Here is a 22,209-nt window from a genome sequence, read left to right as displayed (position 1 = left end):
GGATAGGTCTTGAGTATCTCCAGCAAGGGAGACTCCATAGCCTCTCTGGGCAATCAGTTCCAGTGCTCGGTCACTGCACAGTAAAGAAGTTCCTCCTCATGTTCAGGTAGAACTGACTGTGCATCTGTTTCTGCCCATTGATTCTTGCGGTATTGCTCAGCACCACCAAGCAGAGCCTGGATCCATTCACTGACATCCTCCCTTCAGACAGGCCCCTTCTCAGTTGACTCTTCTTGAGACTGAACAGTCCCAATTCTATGTATCACATTGCTCATGATACTATGGAAATATTATTCCAGACACTTCATCAAACCTTTTTGAGCAATGCATATAAGGTCTGACAAGAAAACCTAAGTATAATCTTCCAAAGTTAAAAAAAAGACCAAAGAACACAGTTCATAAAACTATCTTTTTGGAGCTTACCTGGTAATAATAGGCGAATCTAAGGTGTGAAATACTGACTACTCTGCAATGCTGCACAAAAATACAGCATACTCTCCCCTGGAGAGGAAAGCAAGGTACTGTACCTTGTCCTGTATTTCAACTAATGATAATAATTAACTTCACCCAACTTCAGAAGCCCAAATTACATACTTCTAGAAGCTGAACAAACGAATCTTTTGATTAGAAAGTTCATGAGAACTTCTGATATGTATCTTAAGATATTTAACACCATATATTAGGAATACTGTATTAATCTTTGGCAAATACCTAGTTTTAAAGAAGTCACAGAAATACAGAGTTCTATCTCTGGCTGCTCATAATACCCAGCTGTTCTCAACTTCCTCTTACTAATCAATAAATCACTGCTCTAAATGAGAATTTTACCTAGAATCTCAAATTATTTACGATGGACTTACAATATAAGCCTAACCAAAAATGACCTAAGTATCCAACACAAACCAGTGGACAGGAGAGCTACTACTTACAACACAAAAATCATAATGCTACATTTAACTGCAAAGAGGGAAGATTCTGCTTTTGTACATAACTCAAAATGTGAGCCCAGGTCCTCACAGGAAACTCAAAAATTTTAGATGCCATTTTTTTAATCCCAAACTGTCAATGCAGTAGCAACACAAAATGCAGTTTAACTTTAAGGTAGGCCACAATCTTATTATCCACATACATATATTTAGCTAGCCTACAGCCCATCCAGCTACCTTAGCAATGTTTGTGAAGTCACAAGTGCCAAGCTCTAGAGCCCAGGCCTGGCCAGAACACAGGTAGCCAGTTGCTGAGGTTCACAGAACTTAGGTTGGAAAAGATTTTCAATATCAAGTCCAACAAACAGCCTAGCACTATCACTGCATTCACCATTAAACCATGTGAAGTGCCATGTCCACACTTTTTTTCAACACTTCCAGGGATGGTGACATCACCAATTCCCAGGCCAACCTGTAACAGTACTTTATAACCCTTCCCATGAAGAAATTTTTCCTGATAAGTAAACTTCCTCTGGTAGAAGAACTTAGGGCATGTCCTCTGCCTGGTCCCTAGTTACATGGGACACTGACACACACCTGCCACTTATCAGACCTGGAGAACACTTGATTCACTCACTCTCTGACCAGCATGTTGAACTGGCTACTAAGCAGCACTTCCCTCTTACCTGCTAATGTACACAGCCACATTATACGTATTACAGCTCCCTCAACCACCCACTATGGCTTCTCATAGACCCTGTCAGATTCTCTTTATAAGGAAGAAGTCAAATACAGATGGAGCTTCTTCCTAAAACCCAACGCAACTGTTTTGGAAGAAAGGAGAAAGACAATCCAGAACAGAAAACCAGCTTTACTTAATAACGCTTCTAAACGCGTAAGTCAGTACTTTTTCAACAAGAAGTTCTCCTCTTGGAATCTCCACAACCTAATAAGTGTATGTCAGTTGTTAAAATCAAGTAGCATTAACACTACCACAAGCAACACATTTTATAACTTTAGAGTAAAGCATTTATTCAGTAATACAGCTAAAGAAATATGCACTCCAGTGAAGTTTAGAAAAAGGCAACAGCCTCTATCAACAAGCAGAATTGATAGCAATATGGACCAGAAGTCTCAGTAAGAGAGATTAATACAATGCAATGTAGAGCACCAAGCAATTTGAATTTGTTGGGTTGAGGGTTGGGATGGGGTATGAGATGTGGATTAGGAGCAAATTAACAGGTTTCACTATTTCTCCTCTGGCATTTTGTTTTTCCATTTTCTAGGGTTATGCCATTTACTCAACATCTGCTGTTTAAAATATGCTTAAAAAAAGAAAATACCATTCTGTATATAAATGATGGGCTGTACACAGAAAGCCACAGTGGATGATATGAAATTGGCAGTGCCAGCAGGCAAATGACACTCTTAAACAAGGAGATTGGAATGGTGTCTCCACCAAAAGGACTGCAATTTCCCAATCCAGACAATGCTTAAGAGAAGATGGTACACATTCCAGGAACCAAGAATGCACTGTTATGGTTATGCTGCTGCTTTACAAATTCCATCCTGACGAAGGTTTCTTCTTGTCCAGCTTCTAACTAGAGTGCTCTTATCTAAAAAACATAAGAGAAAAGAGAAAGAGAAAACATACTAGTTTGCACTCTTGAATATTCACCTATTAAGAAAGAAATACTGAAGTTGTTTCACATGTATTAACACAGCATATACGAAACAGTACTCTAATTTTGGTAAGTGCTCCAATCAGTTGTTAGCAACACAGTTACATTTCTAAATAAAACCTGTATTGCAGAAAGTTTGCACAAAGAAATAAATTTCACTAATATAATACTAGTTTATATTAAATTCCAAGTACTTCATTAAATCACAGAGTCATATAATAGTTAGCACTGGAAAGGATCTCTGGTCCTTTCATCCAGTCTAAACCACCTCCACCAAGGCAGGGTCAATGAGAGCAGGTGACATACAAATGCGTCCAGGTGGGTTTTCAGTGTCTCCAGAGAGGGAGACTCCACAGCCTCCCCAGGCAGGTGTCCCAATGCTCTGCCATCCTCAGTGTAAAGAATTTCTGCCTCGAGTTATTGTGGAACATCTTGTGCTTTAGTTTATGGCCATGGCTCCTTGTCTCTTCTGTGGGCACCACTGAGAAGAGCCTGGCACCATGCTCCTGGCACCCACCTTTGAGATATTTGTATGTATTGGTGAGATCCCGTCTCAGTTTTTCCTTCTCCAGACAACACAGGCCCAGTTCCCAGAGTCTCTCCTCATTAGAGAGAAGCTCCAGACCCCTGACCATCCTTGTGGCTCTCCACGGGACCCTCTCCAGCAGCTCCCTGTCTCTCTTGTGCTGAGGAGGCCAGAACTGGGCACAGCACTCCAGGTGTGGCCTCACTAGGGCTGAGTAGAGGGGAAGGGTCACCTCCGTCAATCTGCTGGCCACACTTTTCCCAATGCAGCCCAGCAAACTTGCCGAGGGTGCATTTGATCCCTTCCTCCACATCACTGATAAATAAACAAGTTGAATTAGATTAGTCTTAATACTGATCCCTTGGGAATACCACTGACTGCAGGCCTCCTGCTGGACTCTGCTGCACTGATTAGAACTCTCTGAGCTCTGCCATCCAGCCGGTTTTTCATCCAACTCACTATCCATTCCTCTAGCCCACATTTTCTGAGCTTACCTATGAGGATGTGTCCTGGGTTGTAGTTTAGGATGCATTCTATCACCATCTTCAGTTAATGGCCCATCAATGCCTTGTGCATGACTCATAGAAAACTCCCTCCGGGAGTTCTCTCTCTTTAATGGGCCATCAAAGCCCTCCTCTATGACTCATCATCACATTGTGAGATGCTCCACCCACCGGGAGAAGCCAAGCATTCTCACCTGGATATAAGCTGGGATTTGGGACAGTAGAGGCAGCCTTCACCCACTGGATTCCCAGAGGACTGGAGCTACCAGACATTTCTACGAGATCACTGATTCAGGAAGACCACCTCGTCTGGACCGCTTCCGTCACCCTGCTCAGGTTGTATTCTGACTCTGTCAGTGGTTTTTCTTTTTGTATTATTGCATTTATTTTATTTTATTTTTTTTCCTTTTCTTCTCATTAAATTTTATTTCTTACTTAGAGCTTCTCACTTGGTTTGTTTTCAAACCACAACAAGATGTTATGGGAGACAACATCAAAACCCTTGCTGAAATTAAGGTAGTTCTGCTACCATCTGATCCAGGCAGGTGGATACTCAAGCTGATGACCGAGATGTATTCTGAGCTCTGGGTGGGAGCCTGAGACAAAAGGCTGTGAACTGCCAGTCTTTATTAGGGTAACATGGGGCATGAATAGGGGTGACAGCAGCCAGGTGAATGGACAATGACAATGACAGACACTGGGAGCTGGGAAATACCTACCTTTTGGATAACAAAGGAGAGAAAGACTGGTGACACCATCTAGGTGGATGGACACAGAGAGTGGGGACAGAAGCTGAAGACTCAGAAGGAAGAGGAAGACATGCACACAGGGAGACAGGATATAAAAGGTCTGAGATTCCTTTGCTGGGGGTCCTGGTCAGAAGTACCAGCTCAAGCTGTTCCTGTATTACTGCGCCGTGAATAAATGGCTTTATGGACTGAAACATCCAAAATACTGTTAAGGGAAACCTGGTCTGACTGCATGTGAGTGCGGGCTGGGTAAGGAGTCAAGCAGGGCAACTGCCAGCTCAGTGGAGTCACCCACTGTGCAGGAGCTTCACTCTCAATACTGAAAGCCTCTGACAATGTCACTGCCAGAGAGTCTCATGAATGGCCAGACTGGGAAGTTTCTTTAACAGCAGACAATATGCACTGCTCTCCCCTATCTAATCCATCCTGCCATGTTCCGCTGTATGATTTCTACCTGTCCACTCCCAATGGCCATCCTGACTACTTTGTGAATCCATCCTAACTATTTCTCATGACCTACATTTCGTCTACATGCATGGTGATAATCTTCAGAGTGATCTGGTCCGCCATCTTTCCAGGGATGATGGTGTGGCTTACTGGCCAGTACTTTCCTGGTTCCTCCTTGTTGCCCTTTTGGAAGATTGTTGTAACATTGGCTTTCCTCCAGTCATCAGGCACCTCCTGTTCTCCATTTCTCAAGGATAACAGAGAATGGCTTATCAACTTTCTATCTGCCAGCTCCCTCAGCATCCATGGGAGCATCCCGCTGGAGCCCATGGATTTATGGGCATTCAGTCTGTCTAGCTGACAAGACTAACTCAACCCTTTATGACCAGGGGCAAGTCTTTCTTTCTCCAGCCTTCCTCTCTTAACTCTGAGGTCTGGGATTCCTGAAGGATAGCCTCAGCAGTAAAGACTAAGGCAAAGAAGGGATTCACTAACTTCACCTTCACTGTCACTTTCAAGACATTCTGTCTTCCATCACCAAGACACCCATCGGCTTCAACAATGGCCCCACACTTTCCCTAATCTTCCTTTTCCTGCTGATGTACTTATCATTGACATCCCTTGCCAGACTTAATTCCAAATGGGCGGTGGCCTGCCTCATCACATCCCTGCATACCATATGTTTTCATAGAAGTCCTCCATTAGTTCATTTTTATCAATGCATTTCAATAATTTAAGCTCACATGTAGCTAAACACTGCAATACTGGTTAAACGGTTGACACTTCTGTTGGAATTGGGGTAAGGGGATAGGCAGGTTGGAATGTAGGATAGTTCTATCAACACCTTAACAAACTCAAAGAAGTTTCAATGACCTATGACACATTTCTAAATAGCCAATTCAGAGTAAACACAAAACTTCAAACTATCTCTGTGAATTATCAAAATATGACTTCAGATTATTCAAAATTCAACTGCAGATTGCAGATAATGCCCCTTAAGGCTTTTTTTAATTCCATAGCACAGTTCAACTACTCAGAGGTTACTGTGGTACTATAGCCAGTGACAGAATGGACAAAATCTTGATGCATAAGGACAACAGACACTTACCCTTCAATTTATGTTAATAGGACTTCATATACCATCCATCTGTTGACAGGATACAAGCAAAGATGACAGGGAACATTTGCTTTCATTAAGAGAGTTTGGCAGTGGCATCTTGGTAAATCCTTCATCCATGGAACAATCATGATAATTTCCGTCTTCTTCTTCTAGTGTCAGAGTTAGTTCATGTCTGTAACCTTCAGATTTGTCTCCATTATGTGTTTGATGCAGCTCCTCTTCACTCTTAGATGCAGTCCCTTTCAGCACTTCATATGAGTTGGACAGCACCTGTATATCTAAGTCAAATTTTTTCATATCCTCATTATTTTCCAAGCCATCTGTTAAATCTTCACTGCACGTTGTATAAAAAAAGGAGTCTGAGCTTGCAGATAGGCTGAGATCTATACCATCACATTCTGGAAGTGTCTCATCCAATATACTCATGCCAGTAATTCCATAATCAAAAGAATTTAAGCGCATCTCATCCATTGGAAAACTGCAACACTGGTCTGAACGTAGAGTATTTCTTCTACTACTACTTTTCAAACAAGTATCTGGAATATTCACACTTAATTGAGATTTCTTTTCTGATACAGGAGGACCACAGTCAGATACAGGAGATGCATGTTCAGAGCACACAAAGGTGGAGTCCACCTGCTCCTGCATACTGGGTGTAGCATTCATTGAAGATTCTTCTGTGACCACTTTGGTTGAGGACAACTCTAGGTCTAATGAGCCCTCAGTCTGAATAGCTTTTCTCCACGAACTTCTAATTTCAGTAACTAAATGGAACAAACCAAGGTAAAATTTTAATACTTTCAATCAGTCTCTTTTTATTCTGTCCCTTCAGTGACACAAGCAGTCAAAGAGGGAATACGTATAGCTACTTTATATAATTTATATTTTTTCAACACAAAGGGAATTCTACGTAAGAAAAAAATCTCTTAAACTGAATACAGATTCAGAGTATTCACATCTTATTAGGTCTACTGTGTCATGTTACAGAGTGAGCCATTAGAAAAACATGCAACATCACCAAAATAATTATCTTTTACTTTTTGTGTGACATGTCAGTGAACTAACTGTATTTTTAATCAATGAGCATTACAACAACAGTTTCAAACTCACGCAGATTTTCTGGAGTTCGGGGTACTTGTTTCCTCGTTATAAATGGGTTAAAACACAGGGAGCTAATGAGATCCTCTAATACCATTCCTTTTTCTTCACCTCTGTCAGGTGACTCAGACATCACTAACTTTGCAACCTGTAGGATGTTACAGAACAGCAAATTCTGAGAAAGCAAAATTATAACCTCTTCATTTCTGTCAGTTATGGTTCAAAATAAATCTCATTCTCCAAATCATCTGGAGAATTTGGAATATCCTAACTTTTCTGCTATTTGCTGCTTAGGTTTACAATGACCATAGTATCCTACAAACACAAAAGGAAGATAAGGGACTGAAATCCGATTCAATTCTCAGTTCACTCATCATCTATGAATACACCTTTCAAATAAGAAAGTGTGCTCATATAGAATATATTTAAGACATTAGGCAAGAACTGCATAAGAATGAAGACTAGAGGTATATTCAGATAAATAAAAAAAATTTGGCAGATGAAAAGTAACTACAATTTCAGTGAAAAATGAAATTTACTCTCCAAAATAAGATGTGGCACATTTTACAGTAACACTTGTGAAGGAATTCCTCAGCTAAATATTAAATAAAATAACTAAAAGAAGAAATACTTACATTCCTGCTTAAATTACCAAGTCCCAAAATTACCAAATCCTTAAAGTTACCAAGTCCTTAAATTACCAAAATACTTAACCTGTGTAACTTGAAAATTCAACAAGTTCTTTTTGTGTCTGAATATTTGCAGGTGTACTTCAGACTGAAGTGTAATCATATGATGATTCTAATGAACACGCTATTCACTTCACCATGATTTTAACTATGATACCAGTGCAAAGTCCATGCTTTCAGTGTGTACTTTACCAGTCCACTACAAAAGGTCTGTGACTCTCTAACTACCTAGCAGAAAAAGGTAACTTTTGATGTATGCGGATTACAAGAGACATTTTTTCTTATAATTAGTGATTTGTTCTCTGAACTTAGTGATCATTTACTTAAAAAGAAACAAAAAAAAACTACATCCTAACCTCTTCTGCAAGTTCATCTTTGGCTTTCATAAGAAGGTCATCTTTTTTCACAGGAGACTTCGGCTGGGTAACATTTTCATCTGCATTCTCCATTTCTGAAGTGGGGAATTCTTCCTTTCCATTTTTTAAGATTTTTGGAGGCACAGGTGTTTTATTTCCCACACAAGTACGCAAGTTCTACAGGAATACACAGGAATTATTAGTAGTTTTTAAATCACACAAGGCTATTAGCATGAACTGTTACAAAAATTCTGAACTGCAATGGCCCTAGTGTTTAGACCACAAAAATATTTCAGTCTTGAATTCTAACTAAATACAAATTTTTTTACAACTGTATTCAAAGCAGGACCTAAGTAGTGACTAGGACAGGTGTTACATACAACACAGATGGCTCATTTGCAACTACCTTGATCACAGTACAGGGAACAGTTGTGCAATGGACAACTGCACATCCTAGTCACTTTTACAACGTATTTTAACCCTTAAACTAAAAGAAACAATGTCGGACCACTGCTCACATAAAAAAAGACTTTTGGCAAACAGGGAATCACACTGTACAGTCACACATTGTATGTTACATAGGAAGTCAGATAAAAGGGCACCTAATTCCTACTGTTCTTTCCTAATGCTTAATGAAGTTACTGAGAGTTAGCTTTTACAATTTTGCCAAACTCAAATGTGTAAAATATTGCTCAAAAAACAACAAAAACCACCCTGAAACCCACAAAACAAACCAAAGCCCCCCCAAAAACCACCCCAAAACCCTTTTCCATGAAGTCTAAGTTTCAACCAATATGAAAAGGACATGTCTTAAGTTTAACTAATTTCAGAGATGGAAGGTTACATTTTCAATTATCAGGTCTCCATTTTCAGATGCTTCTGACAACGATGGCACTGGTGGTTTCAAGACGGGAGAGAGGAAGCAACTAGACAAAAAAACCCCAACAATTTTAGAGAAATTAAACAATTTGAATGCAAAACTTAGAAGGCTGTTATATATTGTGTGCTCCGTATCTGTCCGTTACGATTTCCCTCAATTCGTCCCGGTCATCAGAAAGCAATTTTACTATAGGGAGAACAGTGTGACAATTAGAGCAGCTTTAGCCCTACTTGTGTATCAGCCTCCCAAAACCAGCAAATTAAAATACTCTGCTACTGATTAGCACAGAGAGAAATAAGAAACTTTTCAGTACACTTGTAAACAAGTCTTCTGCATTCTGCTATAAAAGGTAACTGAAATGTCTTCTGCAGACTTGACAACATGCATTTTCCTATGTAGTCTTTGTCTGAACCATTTCTGGCACCCACAGGTCTGTTTCTATATAAACTTGTTGATATTTAACAATCACCTGGCTACCAAAACCTTCAGCCTTATCACTTCTGGTAAGTTTTGTGCCAATCGCATACCTCTCAGAACTGCACAGTCGTCACATGATAGGAAAAGCACACCTTAAAATGTTTTTGATGTTACCTGTCAGTAGCTTCAGAAGCAGACAAATTTCCACGTTGCATGAAGTCAATGAAAGAAACCCAGGATTTAATTGCTAACTACTCTGATAACCTCTGAGATGTATATGCTACTACATCTACTCATATCTAAGAATGGATGGCATTCCTTTGCTTAGTCTCTTAGTAGGCAACGTTCACGCATCTGTAGGAGTCATATTACGAAAGACAGCATTATTCAAAAGGTCATGAAATATTCCTGGACTAAGCAAATGACACAAGGGAAAAACTTTCTACTATACTATTGTTCTGTGTTTAATCCTCTGCTGGTACTGTAGGAAGAGTAGCTACATAACAATGTGACTAACCATAATGAAGAGTAATGAAAAGAGTCTTGTAGAGAAGGTTTAGCCCAAGAAACAGAAGTTGCTGTTCTCTCCATCTGTCTCTTGAATCTTAGAATATTGGTAAAAGGCAAGAAAAAATCTTGCAATTTGACTGCTACTCCTCCCTATTTAGCAGCAACCAGTTGATCCAATCTGTCATGAGCTGGAGAAAGCAGAAGTTACTTAGTAGTATTTTGCTAAATCAAGTAATTGCAATGTAATGAGTGGGCTACTGAAATATTTCACTAAGACTCAAGAGATGCAAAATATGCAAGTCCAATAAGTAAACTTCTAATTTTTCTACTGTTTTTTCATCAAATTCTGATTAAGCATACCATGTTGAGGGTACTAATGTTGTATCATTTGTGGTTTCCAAAGTCTCATAATTTTTCCCATGGCATTCTTCGTGACAAGAGTCATCATTATCTAGAAAAGCAGCAAAAAAGTTTTAGTGTTGCTTCTGTTTTCTTCACTTAGGCTTCCCAGGTGACACAGCTCACTCACACTACTTCTGTAGTCTATTCACTGAATGGATTTTGTGAACATTTCAGGAAAAATAAATTAATACTTAAGTAGGATAGTACTATCAATCTTTTTGATCAGGCAGTACCTGTAGCTAGATGCCACTAGCAGCCAGCACCTCTTTCTGCTGTTCCTGAACACATCCAAGAAGCATGATTCTATCTGCTGCCCTGTACATATCAATCAGACTCTCCACCTTCCTCCAAGCTATAATCCCAGCAACATCATCATCATCCTCTCCTCTCCACATACACCTCAATTCCACAAAGCACAATTCCACCCACCTTTACCCCACCTGCATTAATCAATAAATATCTCTGTGGATATGCTCACTCCTCTAGTTACATCAGTCTAAGCAAGACAAAGCTTTACATAAGTAAATGCTACAGAAGTAAATGTTTTGAACATTATTGGAGGTACACATACCTCAATCACGGACTGTCTAGAACAATGTACTAACTCTGGCACATCTTGAATACACAGCCAAAGTTTAACCTCAGTAGTTCTCTACTAATCCTAATTTCAGCTTCTGCAAGGAGAAATGGCATTGCCTGTCACCATTCAACTCAACAATACATCAAAAATCCAAGCTCACTTCCAGTAGTTATGTCAGTATTTTGCTTTTGGAGTTGACCCTACTAACAGGCAGAAGTTTTCTTAGTGGCTGTATTCTTCAATAATGCATCTTAACCACAGGATAGAGAGAATGTCACAGACATCAATTTGTCTCAAGTTTTCTGATTCCACCAGCTCACAGCATCATTGTACAGTGCTTCAATCTTTAAGATTTTTAAGGCAAACTATGTTCCAAATCCAATTCTGTAGCCTTTCCTCTGCAGCTTCTAGCCTTATACCTACATACACTCAGATGGCTGGAGCAGTGCTTTCACCTTTGTAACAAAAGGATCTTCCTGCCATTGTTTTGAATCTTGATATTCCAATACACCCCTGCTATGCCATTTTTCCTAAAAGGGACTGCAAATTATGTGATTCAAGCATTCTTCCCCCTTGCTTTATAGCTTTTGACTTGTAACTCTGTACTAGTGACAGACAGGACTTGGTCAGTAAGTAAAATGAGGTTACCCAGTAAAATATCATCAGATCATCAGCCGATTAGCTCGTGCAATAACCGTGCCTGATCTGACTGAATGCAACCAACATAGATCAAGTGAGGTCCTAATCAAATGACAGAGTTACTAAGGAATAAAGTATTCAAGAATATTTCAATATACTCAGTATTTCAAGGGAAGATAGTTACCTGGGAGGACACCTTCAATTTCTTTTCCTAGATGGTCAATGGGAAAAGTTTTATCTTCTTTCTGTGTTTATTACTCCTCCTACCCAAAGTAACCTTTACTATTAGACTGAATGTATTCTCTAGAATCTAGGATCCTTGTACATATCTCAACATCCTTTGTGAAAGAACAACAAAAATATCAAACAGTTCAGCACTGGGTTTTTTGCCAAGCTTCAGACAATCTCGAAGACACTATGAAATTGAAAAATACACAGCAATCTTGGCAAAGGGTCATTCAAAACCCATCGCCACAGACTATCAAAGACAATCTGCAAATGCAAGCAAGGAGCCTTTTTGACTCCACATGACTTTTAACAATTGTGGTGGTGGGGGAGAAGGAAAAGAAGCTTCTCCTGTTCACCCACCTGAAAATGATCGATAACAGACAATGTTTTCATCCTCATTTGAAGAACTAGGAGATTGGAGTGATGAAGCTGGTTGCTTTGAAAAGAAAAAGGTAAAGTTACACAGGCAGGCAGAAAAAGTCCAGTGATCAGCAGCAATTAACAGACAGTTATTTAAAACAGCCTTTCTGCAAACGAGCTGCCAGACTCAACATGAAGTTTCCCCTCTCTCTGCTGGGTAGCTACACAAGAGCATAACCTTCCGTCAGTGTCTCCCTTCCCAAAAAGGGAATTGTTCATTCATCAAGTACATAGCTTTAAAAGGGGAAAACAGAAATCAGCAAATATTCAGACTGAACATACAAATGCTCAGCTTCCACACGGGGACAGACAGAAACAAAACAAAAACATAATCACTCATGCCAATCTACCGTTTTGACCAATCTACCATCTCCAGTGAATACATCAGGTATCCTAAAGTCAAACATATTCTCTTTAAGGAACACTACTTCTTAAAGCAGAATCAGATAAACCGCACTATGTGAATCTCCTAACCTTACATATAAAGCTGAAGTGTTGCAACAGTTTAAACACTAGTTTAGACCTACATTCTCTCTCAGTTCACCCTTTTCTCTTTCCCAGAATCAGATACAAAGAACACTACTTACTGGATCATCTTCGAAGATTAAATTAAGAGGACACTGGCCAAGAAAACTTTTCCACTTCGATTCCCAGAATTCCTGTTTTCTAGAAATAGACTGACACTTTGGCTCACAATACTGTTGCTTTCTTCTTAGACTGTAACATATAAACATGGAAAATTAATACACCTGTCAGTAGAGATAACAATTCTACAAAAAGGGGGAATGTATTACATGTTCTCTCTTATCCTGACAAACCTTTGATATGTATCAATTTATTAATGCATTTATGCATACACTAAGAACTGAAATTTGTAACCAAAAAGGCTGTTGCTACGTCATCTTCATGTTTCTTACAGCAGAATCGGAAAAACTACACTAAAACATATGCACAATTAACACTTCAAATTTCCCTAAGCCAGACGAAAGTTTTAAAAATCTCAGAACTTATTAATGCAACAAGACAAAAAAAAAAAAAAAGTCAGATCAGCAAGCAAATGAGGTCCCCAGGAACAAAGACTAAAATATTAATGAATCAAAGTCAAAAAGCTGAAGTTAAGTAGAGAAGATTCTCAGTAAAAAGTAATATAAGTAATTAAACACTACTTTTTCCAGAGACATAAGAAAAAGACTGAACCAACATGGTTTTGCTGTAACATTTTTCTAGAAAAGATTCCAGTAGACATGACCCTACCATTTAAGAACAAGCAATTAAGAGAAAATTTCCCAACAATTACCTTCTTGTGTTCAACTCTTGTAGTAAATTCTTGTAGGATGTAACCACATCCTCAATTCTGTCAAGTTCTTTTAATTCACACGGACATGGTTCATCTCTCAATACCATCAGGGCTTCATTTAACAACTGAATAACTGTTAGGAAATTCAGTTTTCCATCTTCATATAAATTTCCTGTACAAACCTTGAGGCAGAGCAAGCAATAAAAAAAAAATTAGTGGATAGTACCAATATCAGAAAATTATGTCTTCTGTAGTCAGAATCAAGAAAACTGTGATTCAGGTCCTGATAGTTTCATTGTTCAAAAAATACATTCTAAGTTAAAGCAATACAAGCCAAGAAAACTTCCACCAATTAAGTACTCTGTTTGACCACTGCCTCAAAAGATATGGCACAAACAAAACTGATGCCATAACTGAACACCATATACTAGAGAATGAAAACAAAAGCCAATTACTTAAAGCATTGGTTAAACCAGTCAACAGAATTTTAATGTCTAGACACCAAAAAAGTCAAATACTAATTAGGCAGACTTATCAATGTATTTACTGACCTGAAAAAGCTAATGGGTTAGACATAACAAATACAAAACAGCATTATAATAAGAAGAAATTTTTGCACATGAATTATATATATTTCATGCATCCTTCTGCAATCATCTCTAACAATCCATGAAGTACTTGTTTAATTTTTAAGGTATTTAATTGCATCCCTGGGGTCTAAATGAAAGCAGTTTAGCAATTTAGCAATGACAAAAACCACTTACTCCATGTATGTTACTTTCAACTGTCCAAATCAACAACCCTGGAACACTCAAAACAACATCGGTTCCATCTAGAATACATGGCTTAACACAGTCTTCAAGTACAGAATCCACAACTTCCTTTTCCTTTTTCAGCGATGTAAGCATTTCTACTATGAGTGTCCACATACTGCGGACCTTAATAGGAAAGGACAAAAACACTGTGTTAAAATGTTTGCTGTAATACTTATAATGACAGAGTATCAAAACAGCAGGAAGACAGATCAAAGTGCCATCATAATCACAGGTAGACAAGTGCAAATAACAGTGTCTGACAGTAGGTGTTGCAGAAACATTAGAATTCAACACACTGCCACAACGGGAACAGAATTCTTACCTTCTGAATTCTCTCAGTTGTGTTATTTTTGTTTTGGTCATTTTGTTTCACCCTATATGCACATGCAAAACAGAAGTTCAAGTGGACTACAGTGAAAATACAGTTCATACTTCATAAAAGTAAGCATCTAATCTATTTCATACATCCTCAGTTACAAGGAAAAACACTTACCTGCAAGACTGTTTCTGCACAACTGCATATTCAGACTCTGTCAGTTTAATTTCTCTAATTAACACCCTAGGAAAAAATTCAACAGCTATAACAGGCTTATCAGAATTGCTTACAGTCACTAGTGAATCATGTCCATTCTTTCCACATGTACATACTTGAGGCAGTTGTTTCTTATACCCAGCAGCAATAATTAAGTTACTATAAGTATTTATTACATACAGGAACTACAAATATATTCAGCAGTGCTACAGTACCCAAATCCCTCACTTTCGAAAGACCAGAGAACAGAATTCTGGAGTACAAGCAGCTGGACCACAGAAGCTCTTTTGTCGAAGTGTTTTTATTGACATTTTAAGCATGTAAAAATGTAGTAGTCTGATTTTCAAAAACACTGGGTGCCTGAATCATGCTGTATTTAAAAGGATCTTCAGAATTCTGGTGCATTGTCAAGAATGAAAAAAACTATAAAGAATTACATTTTTGAAGGATATCACACGGTGAACAGCAGTATTTCCCAACCAAGATCACAAGAGGAACAGACTTACAGAAATCAGTTTAGGAAACTTTGACCTCTGGAAATTTTATTTATGAGCCTTTCACTGAAAGCAGAGCCTTTAATTATGCTACTCATAGTCTTGAATACTTCCAGGAACTGAGATTCCACTTCCGAGGGCAACCTTTTTCAGTTTAATTGTTCTCCCCTGAACACCTTGGGCCCGTTGCCTTCTCCTGTCAGAACACATCCTTGTCAAGACTACCTCCATATTCTCTACAACTACTTTTTAGATACTGAAACTCTGATTAAACCCCTAGCATTGCATTTTTCAGACTAAACAAACAAAATTTTTGCAGCTTTTACTCATGCATTTCCCTCTGCAATTCTAATCCAGTGCAGTCCCCTGCTATTATGTCTCTCATCTTTCACTCTCTACCATAACTGGGCTGATCAAAACTGAACACAGTATTCCACATGTGGCATTAGAATTGCCAGCCCCAGCCAGCAACTAAGTACCACACAGCTGCTCACTCAATTCCCACCTCCCCAGCCCCAGTAGAATAAGAAGAATCTGAAAAATGGTAAAATTTATGGACTCAGGTAAGAACTTTTCAGTTTAGTAACTGAAATAAAAATACTATAACATAGATGTAAAGAAGAGAGAAAAGAGTAAAACTGAAGAAAAATGAGTGATGCATAATACAGTTGCCCACCATGTGCTAACCACAGAACATGGCAGACTGCTGGTTCTGATTACTAGGACACTCTGCTGACTCATGCTAAGCTTGTGCCCTCACACTACTCTTACTTCTGATTCTTCTTAGCAGAGCTAATCACAACAGCTGTGCTGCTGTTGGGGAGCATTCTCTCTCTCAGGTGCGGGACCTCACTCTGGTCTTTGTTAAACGCCACAAAATTTCTGTTGTGCAAGTCTCCAGACCCAGCAAGGTCTTTCTGTGAAATGCTTCCATATTGCAGTGTATCTTCCTTCCTCACAGTTTGGTACCATCTGCAAGTTTGGTGTTTGTATTCAAGCCTGTCATCCATATTCCTTAAGAAGACACAGCATCAGCCTAATACGAATTCCACTCACAGACCAGTTATGACTCTGAGGCACTATCACCCTTTGGGATCACCACTTTACCTAGCCTTCTGTCTTTCCAAATATGTCATATCTGTTCTGAAACAACATCAGTTAAGTATCCCTGTACTCTTGGATGAAAGCAATAAAAATTTTGCTTTACTCTCTTCTGCTATCAGTGTTTTGTTGCTGCTTTCACTATTGCTTCTTAGAACAGAGACTGGGCTACTGATCTTACCCATGCATCCTGAGGCAAGGTACATACTGGGTATTCCAACCTGTGAGACATGCCACCTACCATTTTGTTCAGAAGCAGATCTAAATCCTCCATGTACTTCCACTTCCTAACAATATACTACAGGATTCTTTTTTCAAGCTCTTATCAGGTTCTTGGAGCTTTAGCTGAACTTTGGCCTTCTTAGCTACATCACTGCACACCCGAGTAATATTTCTTTGTTTGTGTCTTGGTGTCAGTTCCCTTTTCTACATTCCATATGTTGCTACACTGTCCTAATTAGGCTGGTTACATATTGCACCTATTTCTTTTGTGACTTAAGGAGGTGGATCACACATGAGTTTCAGCTTTCCTGCTTTCCACAAAGATACCTCCTACAGTTGCCTAGGCCAGAGGAAATACACTCAAATTAAAAGGCCAGTGACATCAGTGTTCCTCGTCTTCCTCACATTCCTTTGGATTTAAAGTTCTACAGTACTGGCTGCAGTGACCATAAGAGCCCTGTAACATCTCCAGAGAAGAAGTTTCTTTCATTCACAGGCAATGAGTTCAAAAGAGTACTGAGCCTACTCAACACACTCAGTGATTGCATTACAGCACCATCCTCTAGGTACTTCGATTTCCTACATTGTTAATGCACCACTGAACTACTTTCCCATCACATACCAGGGTAAGCTGAAGCCCTCTGTGAGAACCAAGGCCAGCAGAAACCCACCATGAGGTCTCCCTGGATGTTAAACCATCGTCCAAAGGCATGAAACATGACTGGCTCTCTTGTATGGAGCTATACTACACACACTGAGACTGCTCTTTAACCCACAGTGCAATCCCTCACTCTTTTCTGCCATTTACTAAACAACTCACAACTGTCCACAACCGTGCTCCAGTCATGTAAACTATCCCACAAAATTCTGTAAATTCTACTGATACATAACTCTTTGCTTGCAGAGAAAGTTCAAGCTCTTGACATTTCTCCAGCCAGGAGTGTTTGCCATAAACGACAGCTAAGAATAGCATAGTTTTAGTGAAATAATTGAGGTTTAAGTAAATAAATGTGTCTCTCAGTCACTAAACAAAACCAAGTGTTTCATCCTGAGAATCTCACATTTTAGGACGTGACCGTTCAAAAGAAATCATACTGCTTTACACGTAGAATTCTCTGACCATTTTAATGCCCAAGTAACATACAGCATCTCCTCAATGATTGATTTCATTAGACTATTATGCTTCACAAAAGACCTACAAGCAGTAGAACTGTTAATAAAGAAGGTAAAAGGGGAAGATAAGGGAGACATTCAACAGAATGAGTTTTGTGATGTAAAGCATATATAGACTTTTCGAATCCTTTTAAAAACACATACACATAACTCAGCTTTTAAAAAAAGATTCACTTTCTTTTAATGCATTACTTACTGTGCTTTTTTCTTATATTCTTTAACAAGAAAGTCTTCCCTTTGAAGAATTTGCAGCAGTTTATTGTATGCAACTCTGTGTCTTGCTTCTGCCATGTACATATCCTCAGGTCTCCACATTACAGCTTCAGCAAAAGGTATACCAGTGCCTAAATAGAAGTCAGCATTTGGATTATATTACTTGCTTTTAAGCATTTGGATTATATTACTTGCTTTTTTATATTACTAGCTTCCTAATCTACCAAAATCAAACTGCAAGAACCACAAATGAAGATGCTCATTTTTACCTGGACTGAAATACAGCATGCAGTGTACTGCCTCTTTTGCCTTTTTTTCTCTTGTATACATCTTCATTCCCTCACTCTAACTCCCTTTCTATATTCTTTAGGTCACAATAATACAAGATGCCTGAAACAGACATATCTGATCCTTCAGAATTCCTCAAGTTCCAAGGAAGAAAATAGTGTAGCCATCCAATACTTTTGGACCAAACCATTGCTTGTGCAGAGCATTGTGTAGGCGAACCTTGTAACAAGACCCATAAAGCAATAGGGAGCAAAACCATCTGCATTGTTCTATCAGCAGCAGCTCTATGCAAATGCACAGAATCCTGTGAAAGACTCTGACCTGAGAAGCCAACTAAGAATTACTTAAAGCTCCCATCATATATTAAAGACTTGAAAGATTTACAAACATAACAAATGAAGCTTTTTTATTGTCCCATACAGCTTACCTACAGAGAGTTTTTTCATGTGCTTAATCATTACATGTCTCGCAAAATGGTAGATCATATGAACAAATTTATCACCACCAGGACAAGCCAGTGTGGAAGGTGTAATTTGCGGAAGACCTATTTCCTCTTGGTTCTAGAAAAGGACAATCATTAAATGCAAAACTTATTTAAGAAGTAAAGCAAATCAACAGCTATCAAAAACTTATCTGCATACCAAAATGCTGCAGATTACCCACTAGCAAGCCTCATGCAAAGCTAAATTACTTTGCCACCAGTTGACACCTGCTGTAGCAAGCAGAAGAGAATAAAGCTTTTTACAACGTTCCCAACACCAAACTAGTTCTGTACATAACATAGTTTCAATGCAAAGACAGACATCAGTGTTGGATTAATGGTAGAAACCGGTGCCCTCCTCATTCCTAACTGGTAGTCTCTGAAAACACACTCAAGTTTTCTTTCCTATTTTCTATTGAAGTAATGAATCAGTGTACTTTAATCATATTTAAAGATACTGCATCACTGGTTTTCACCTCACCCACTAATACTAAAACATGGAAGTGCTGAAGAACATAAAGACAAAATTTTTAAAACAATCATTAAAACAAAGGCAGTATAAGAAAGCAACATAATAACCAACCTGATGCTATCAGTTTTGCTTTATCTTTAGAAGCCATGGCTCACATTTTAGCCCCTTTCCCGATACACAATAAAATTAAGTTTTTCACGCGAATCAGCTTTTACAATAATAAACACTTCCTAGGCAACTTAAACAAACACCCCTCAAGCTGAATGAAGTTATTCTCGCCCAGGGCAGAAGGACTCTCTAGACCTCTATTTAATCAAATACTGTTACCCAAAAGCAAGCCACAGCACTTGTAGGACCCAGCTAGGTCTCTGTCTTCTAAATGCCCCAATGCCAACATCTTTTCTTCAAGGAAGTCCAAGATAAATGATATGAAAGAATATAAAAGGCAGAACTGAATTCATTTAAAGAATCCTTATTTAAAACTGATATAAAACAGTTCCCCTAAAAAAGAGTAAGGTCACAGAAACCAACTACGCATCAACTTCCACTTTTCAAAATACTCACTGAAATTTCTTTTAGCCACAGACTGCAGTTCTTCCTAAAGCTAGGACTTGATAATTTTCTGTATCCATAGTGCCTTTTCATTTTAAAAGGATGAGGAAGTAGGAAAAAAAAAGACATGTCAAAACACATTCAAATATTCAGATAGCTAATTAACCACTGTAAAAACAAGAGAAAGAAACTGATTTCTTATTGATGCCAAGCCAGAAAATGAGGGGCATATACCCTAGACCAAGAATAGATGAAAGTTTGTTAAATGACAGCGTTTTCTTTCTGTAGGTTAATTACAGATTATTTCAGGGAGAGGTTTGTCTGCAGTTCTTTCTACCTTGTGACAAGGGAAGAAGAAAAAAAAAAGAGGCCAGAACCCTGACCATTTTCATATCACTGGTCCCTCCTGCCATGTCTTCAAACGCATAAGCTCAATCAGCTTTGCTATACAAAGGAAACCATTAAAGGACACTGGGTTCTTGCCATGTTGAAGGTCCTGGCAACAATTCACAAATGGCAAATGTTATTACCTGTTTAGTCTGAAAGAATGGACAGGTAGATTGCTTATCAGCTATTAAAATTTATATCGAAGTTGCTAAGTAACAGATAGTAATGGAAACAACTAATTAAGGCAAGGTTTCAGACTGATCAAAATTGATTGACTGAGTTGTGATCAAAAGGAAACAAAGTCTCTGACTACATGCCCTTCTTCCAAAGTATTCCCCAAGAAACCTCCTTCCCCTCCAGCAACTATATAAAATATATTCTTAATTAAGGGCGTAGCAGTAACCTCAGAAGTCAAATACTTACTTGAAAGTTAGTGTTGCACGGTGCTTATCCAGCTTACAAAACAAGAAGTAGGCAATGATGTAAAACGCTCTGATGTTTGGTTTAGCAAACATATTCCTAATACACAAATAAACAGCTGCATCAGAAGCAGTTATGGTGACAAATTAACAGAGAATTTTTACTGGCTGCTCAAGACTACAAAACAGTGTTATGTTACAGGTAATTAATTGAATGCTTTATTTCCTATGCAAAAGTATACATCTTTCACGCTGTTTAACAAGAGTGAAATCCAGAGCTGCAACAAGAGTGAAATCCAGGCCAGCAGATCAAAGGTGGTGATTCTGCCTCTCAGTTTTGCTCATGGAAGACCCCCACCCGGAGTGCTGCATTCAGTTCCGGTGCTCCCAACATAACAAGGACATGGAACTGCAGGAGCGAGTCCACAGAAAGGGCACGATGTTGAAAAGCAGACGGGAGCACTTCCTACAAAGACTGAGAGAGCTGGGGCTGTTTACCCTCGAGAAGGTTGCATGGCGACCTTACAGCAACCTTTACAGTATCTTAAGGAGGCTTACAGGGAAGCTGGAGAGGGACTCTTCGTCGGGAATTGTAGTGACAGAACAAGAACTTATGGATACAAGTTGAAAGAGGGAAAACTTAGGTTAGGTAATTGGGAAGAAATCTTTATTATGACAGTAGTAAGGCACTGGAACAGGTTGCCCAGGGAGGTTGCGGATGCCCCGAGTCTGGAAGTGTTTAAGACCAGTCTGGATAAGGTTTGAGCAACCTGGTGTAGTGGAGGATGTCCCGGCCCACGACTGTGGGGCAGATGTGGGATCATTGTGATGTTTTAAGGTCCATTCCAGCCCCCTAGCAATCTACGATGCCAAGAAACAATTACAGCAAGAGCGTTATCTTTCAAGCCAAGTTTTCAAAACACGCGCCAGGAAGCCCCTCACCTCGCCTTCCCCGACTGTGAGGGTAAGCAAGAGTTCTCACCACTCCTGAGCTTGATTTCTTCAAAAAGTCTGAGATAATGTGGACTGCGGCCGCACTGCGGGCATTTTTCGGGCACTATATATCGCCAGGGGCACCAGGCCTCTAGGCGGCCATGGCGAGACGCTTCCGCCTCGCGCTCCCGAGTGAGACCCGGGGCCCCGCTCGGACCCCCCGCCTCCGCCCTCCCCCGGATCTCCCTAGCACTAACCTCCCTAGTCTTACGTCATGGTAGCCCTTCGGGTGGAAGCCCATGGCCAGCAAACAGAGCCAGAGGTGATCACCCTCCCATTTGGTGTTCATGGTAGTTCTCGGAGCAGGGCGAGCGAGCCTCTTCCCCTCCTCACAGCGGCGCCATCTTCCCGAGCCCGCCAAAAACTCCCGCGCGCGGGCCCGCCCACACCACGCCCCTACCCTCGCGAGACCTCCCGTCCGCCCCCAGGGCCCGAAGACGAGGTGAGCCGGGCGCGCTGCCTCATGGGAGCTGTAGTCCGGGTGCCGCTATCCCTCCAAAGGGCTCCTGCTTTCAGCAGGGTTTTTAAGAACGGATGGCAGAAACTACGGATTGCGCGGGGGGCGGGTGGGGAAACCCACCACAAACACAACCACACA

The 22,209-nt window shown here is 39.7% G+C and overlaps 2 protein-coding genes and 1 non-coding gene across 3 annotated transcripts in view; all 3 read right to left on the bottom strand.

The window, feature by feature from the left end:
- Positions 1-5,148, bottom strand: part of SAXO1 (stabilizer of axonemal microtubules 1) — a 28,751-nt gene extending 23,603 nt beyond the window's left edge. The window contains 1 exon segment of the mRNA XM_066339568.1: positions 4,907-5,148. Coding sequence (XP_066195665.1) covers positions 4,907-5,148 — 242 coding nt within the window.
- HAUS6 (HAUS augmin like complex subunit 6) lies at positions 1,933-21,952 on the bottom strand. The gene is made up of 17 exons (XM_066340061.1): positions 21,809-21,952; positions 20,623-20,718; positions 19,825-19,897; positions 18,735-18,867; positions 18,003-18,150; positions 14,778-14,843; positions 14,607-14,658; positions 14,234-14,407; positions 13,470-13,651; positions 12,760-12,889; positions 12,113-12,188; positions 10,264-10,354; positions 8,941-9,022; positions 8,097-8,273; positions 7,064-7,199; positions 5,942-6,717; positions 1,933-2,542 (listed from the first exon to the last, which is right to left on the bottom strand). The coding sequence occupies exons 1-16, from the start codon at positions 21,898-21,900 to the stop codon at positions 5,966-5,968; spliced, it is 2,460 nt and encodes an 819-aa protein (XP_066196158.1). The 5' UTR covers positions 21,901-21,952; the 3' UTR covers positions 1,933-2,542; positions 5,942-5,965.
- LOC136374668 (small Cajal body-specific RNA 8) lies at positions 9,094-9,224 on the bottom strand. The gene has a single exon (XR_010745948.1). It is a non-coding gene; the product is annotated as a small Cajal body-specific RNA 8 (non-coding RNA).
- Positions 21,953-22,209: the final 257 nt, after the last annotated feature.

Source organism: Sylvia atricapilla, chromosome Z (genome assembly GCF_009819655.1).
Source record: "Sylvia atricapilla isolate bSylAtr1 chromosome Z, bSylAtr1.pri, whole genome shotgun sequence".
Taxonomy (NCBI): domain Eukaryota; kingdom Metazoa; phylum Chordata; class Aves; order Passeriformes; family Sylviidae; genus Sylvia; species Sylvia atricapilla.
This window is presented reverse-complemented; position numbering and strand designations above follow the sequence as displayed.

Bases quoted from the DNA above. Each gene is read 5' to 3' on its own strand.
- HAUS6 (XM_066340061.1), bottom strand. From the start codon at position 21,900: ATGAACACCAAATGGGAGGGTGATCACCTCTGGCTCTGTTTGCTGGCC. The intron at 18,151-18,734 runs GTAAGCTGTATG...ACTTCTATTTAG, and splicing joins CATGAAAAAACTCTCTGTAG to GCACTGGTATACCTTTTGCT. The intron at 10,355-12,112 runs GTGGGTGAACAG...CTGCTTTTCTAG, and splicing joins CTGTTATCGATCATTTTCAG to ATAATGATGACTCTTGTCAC.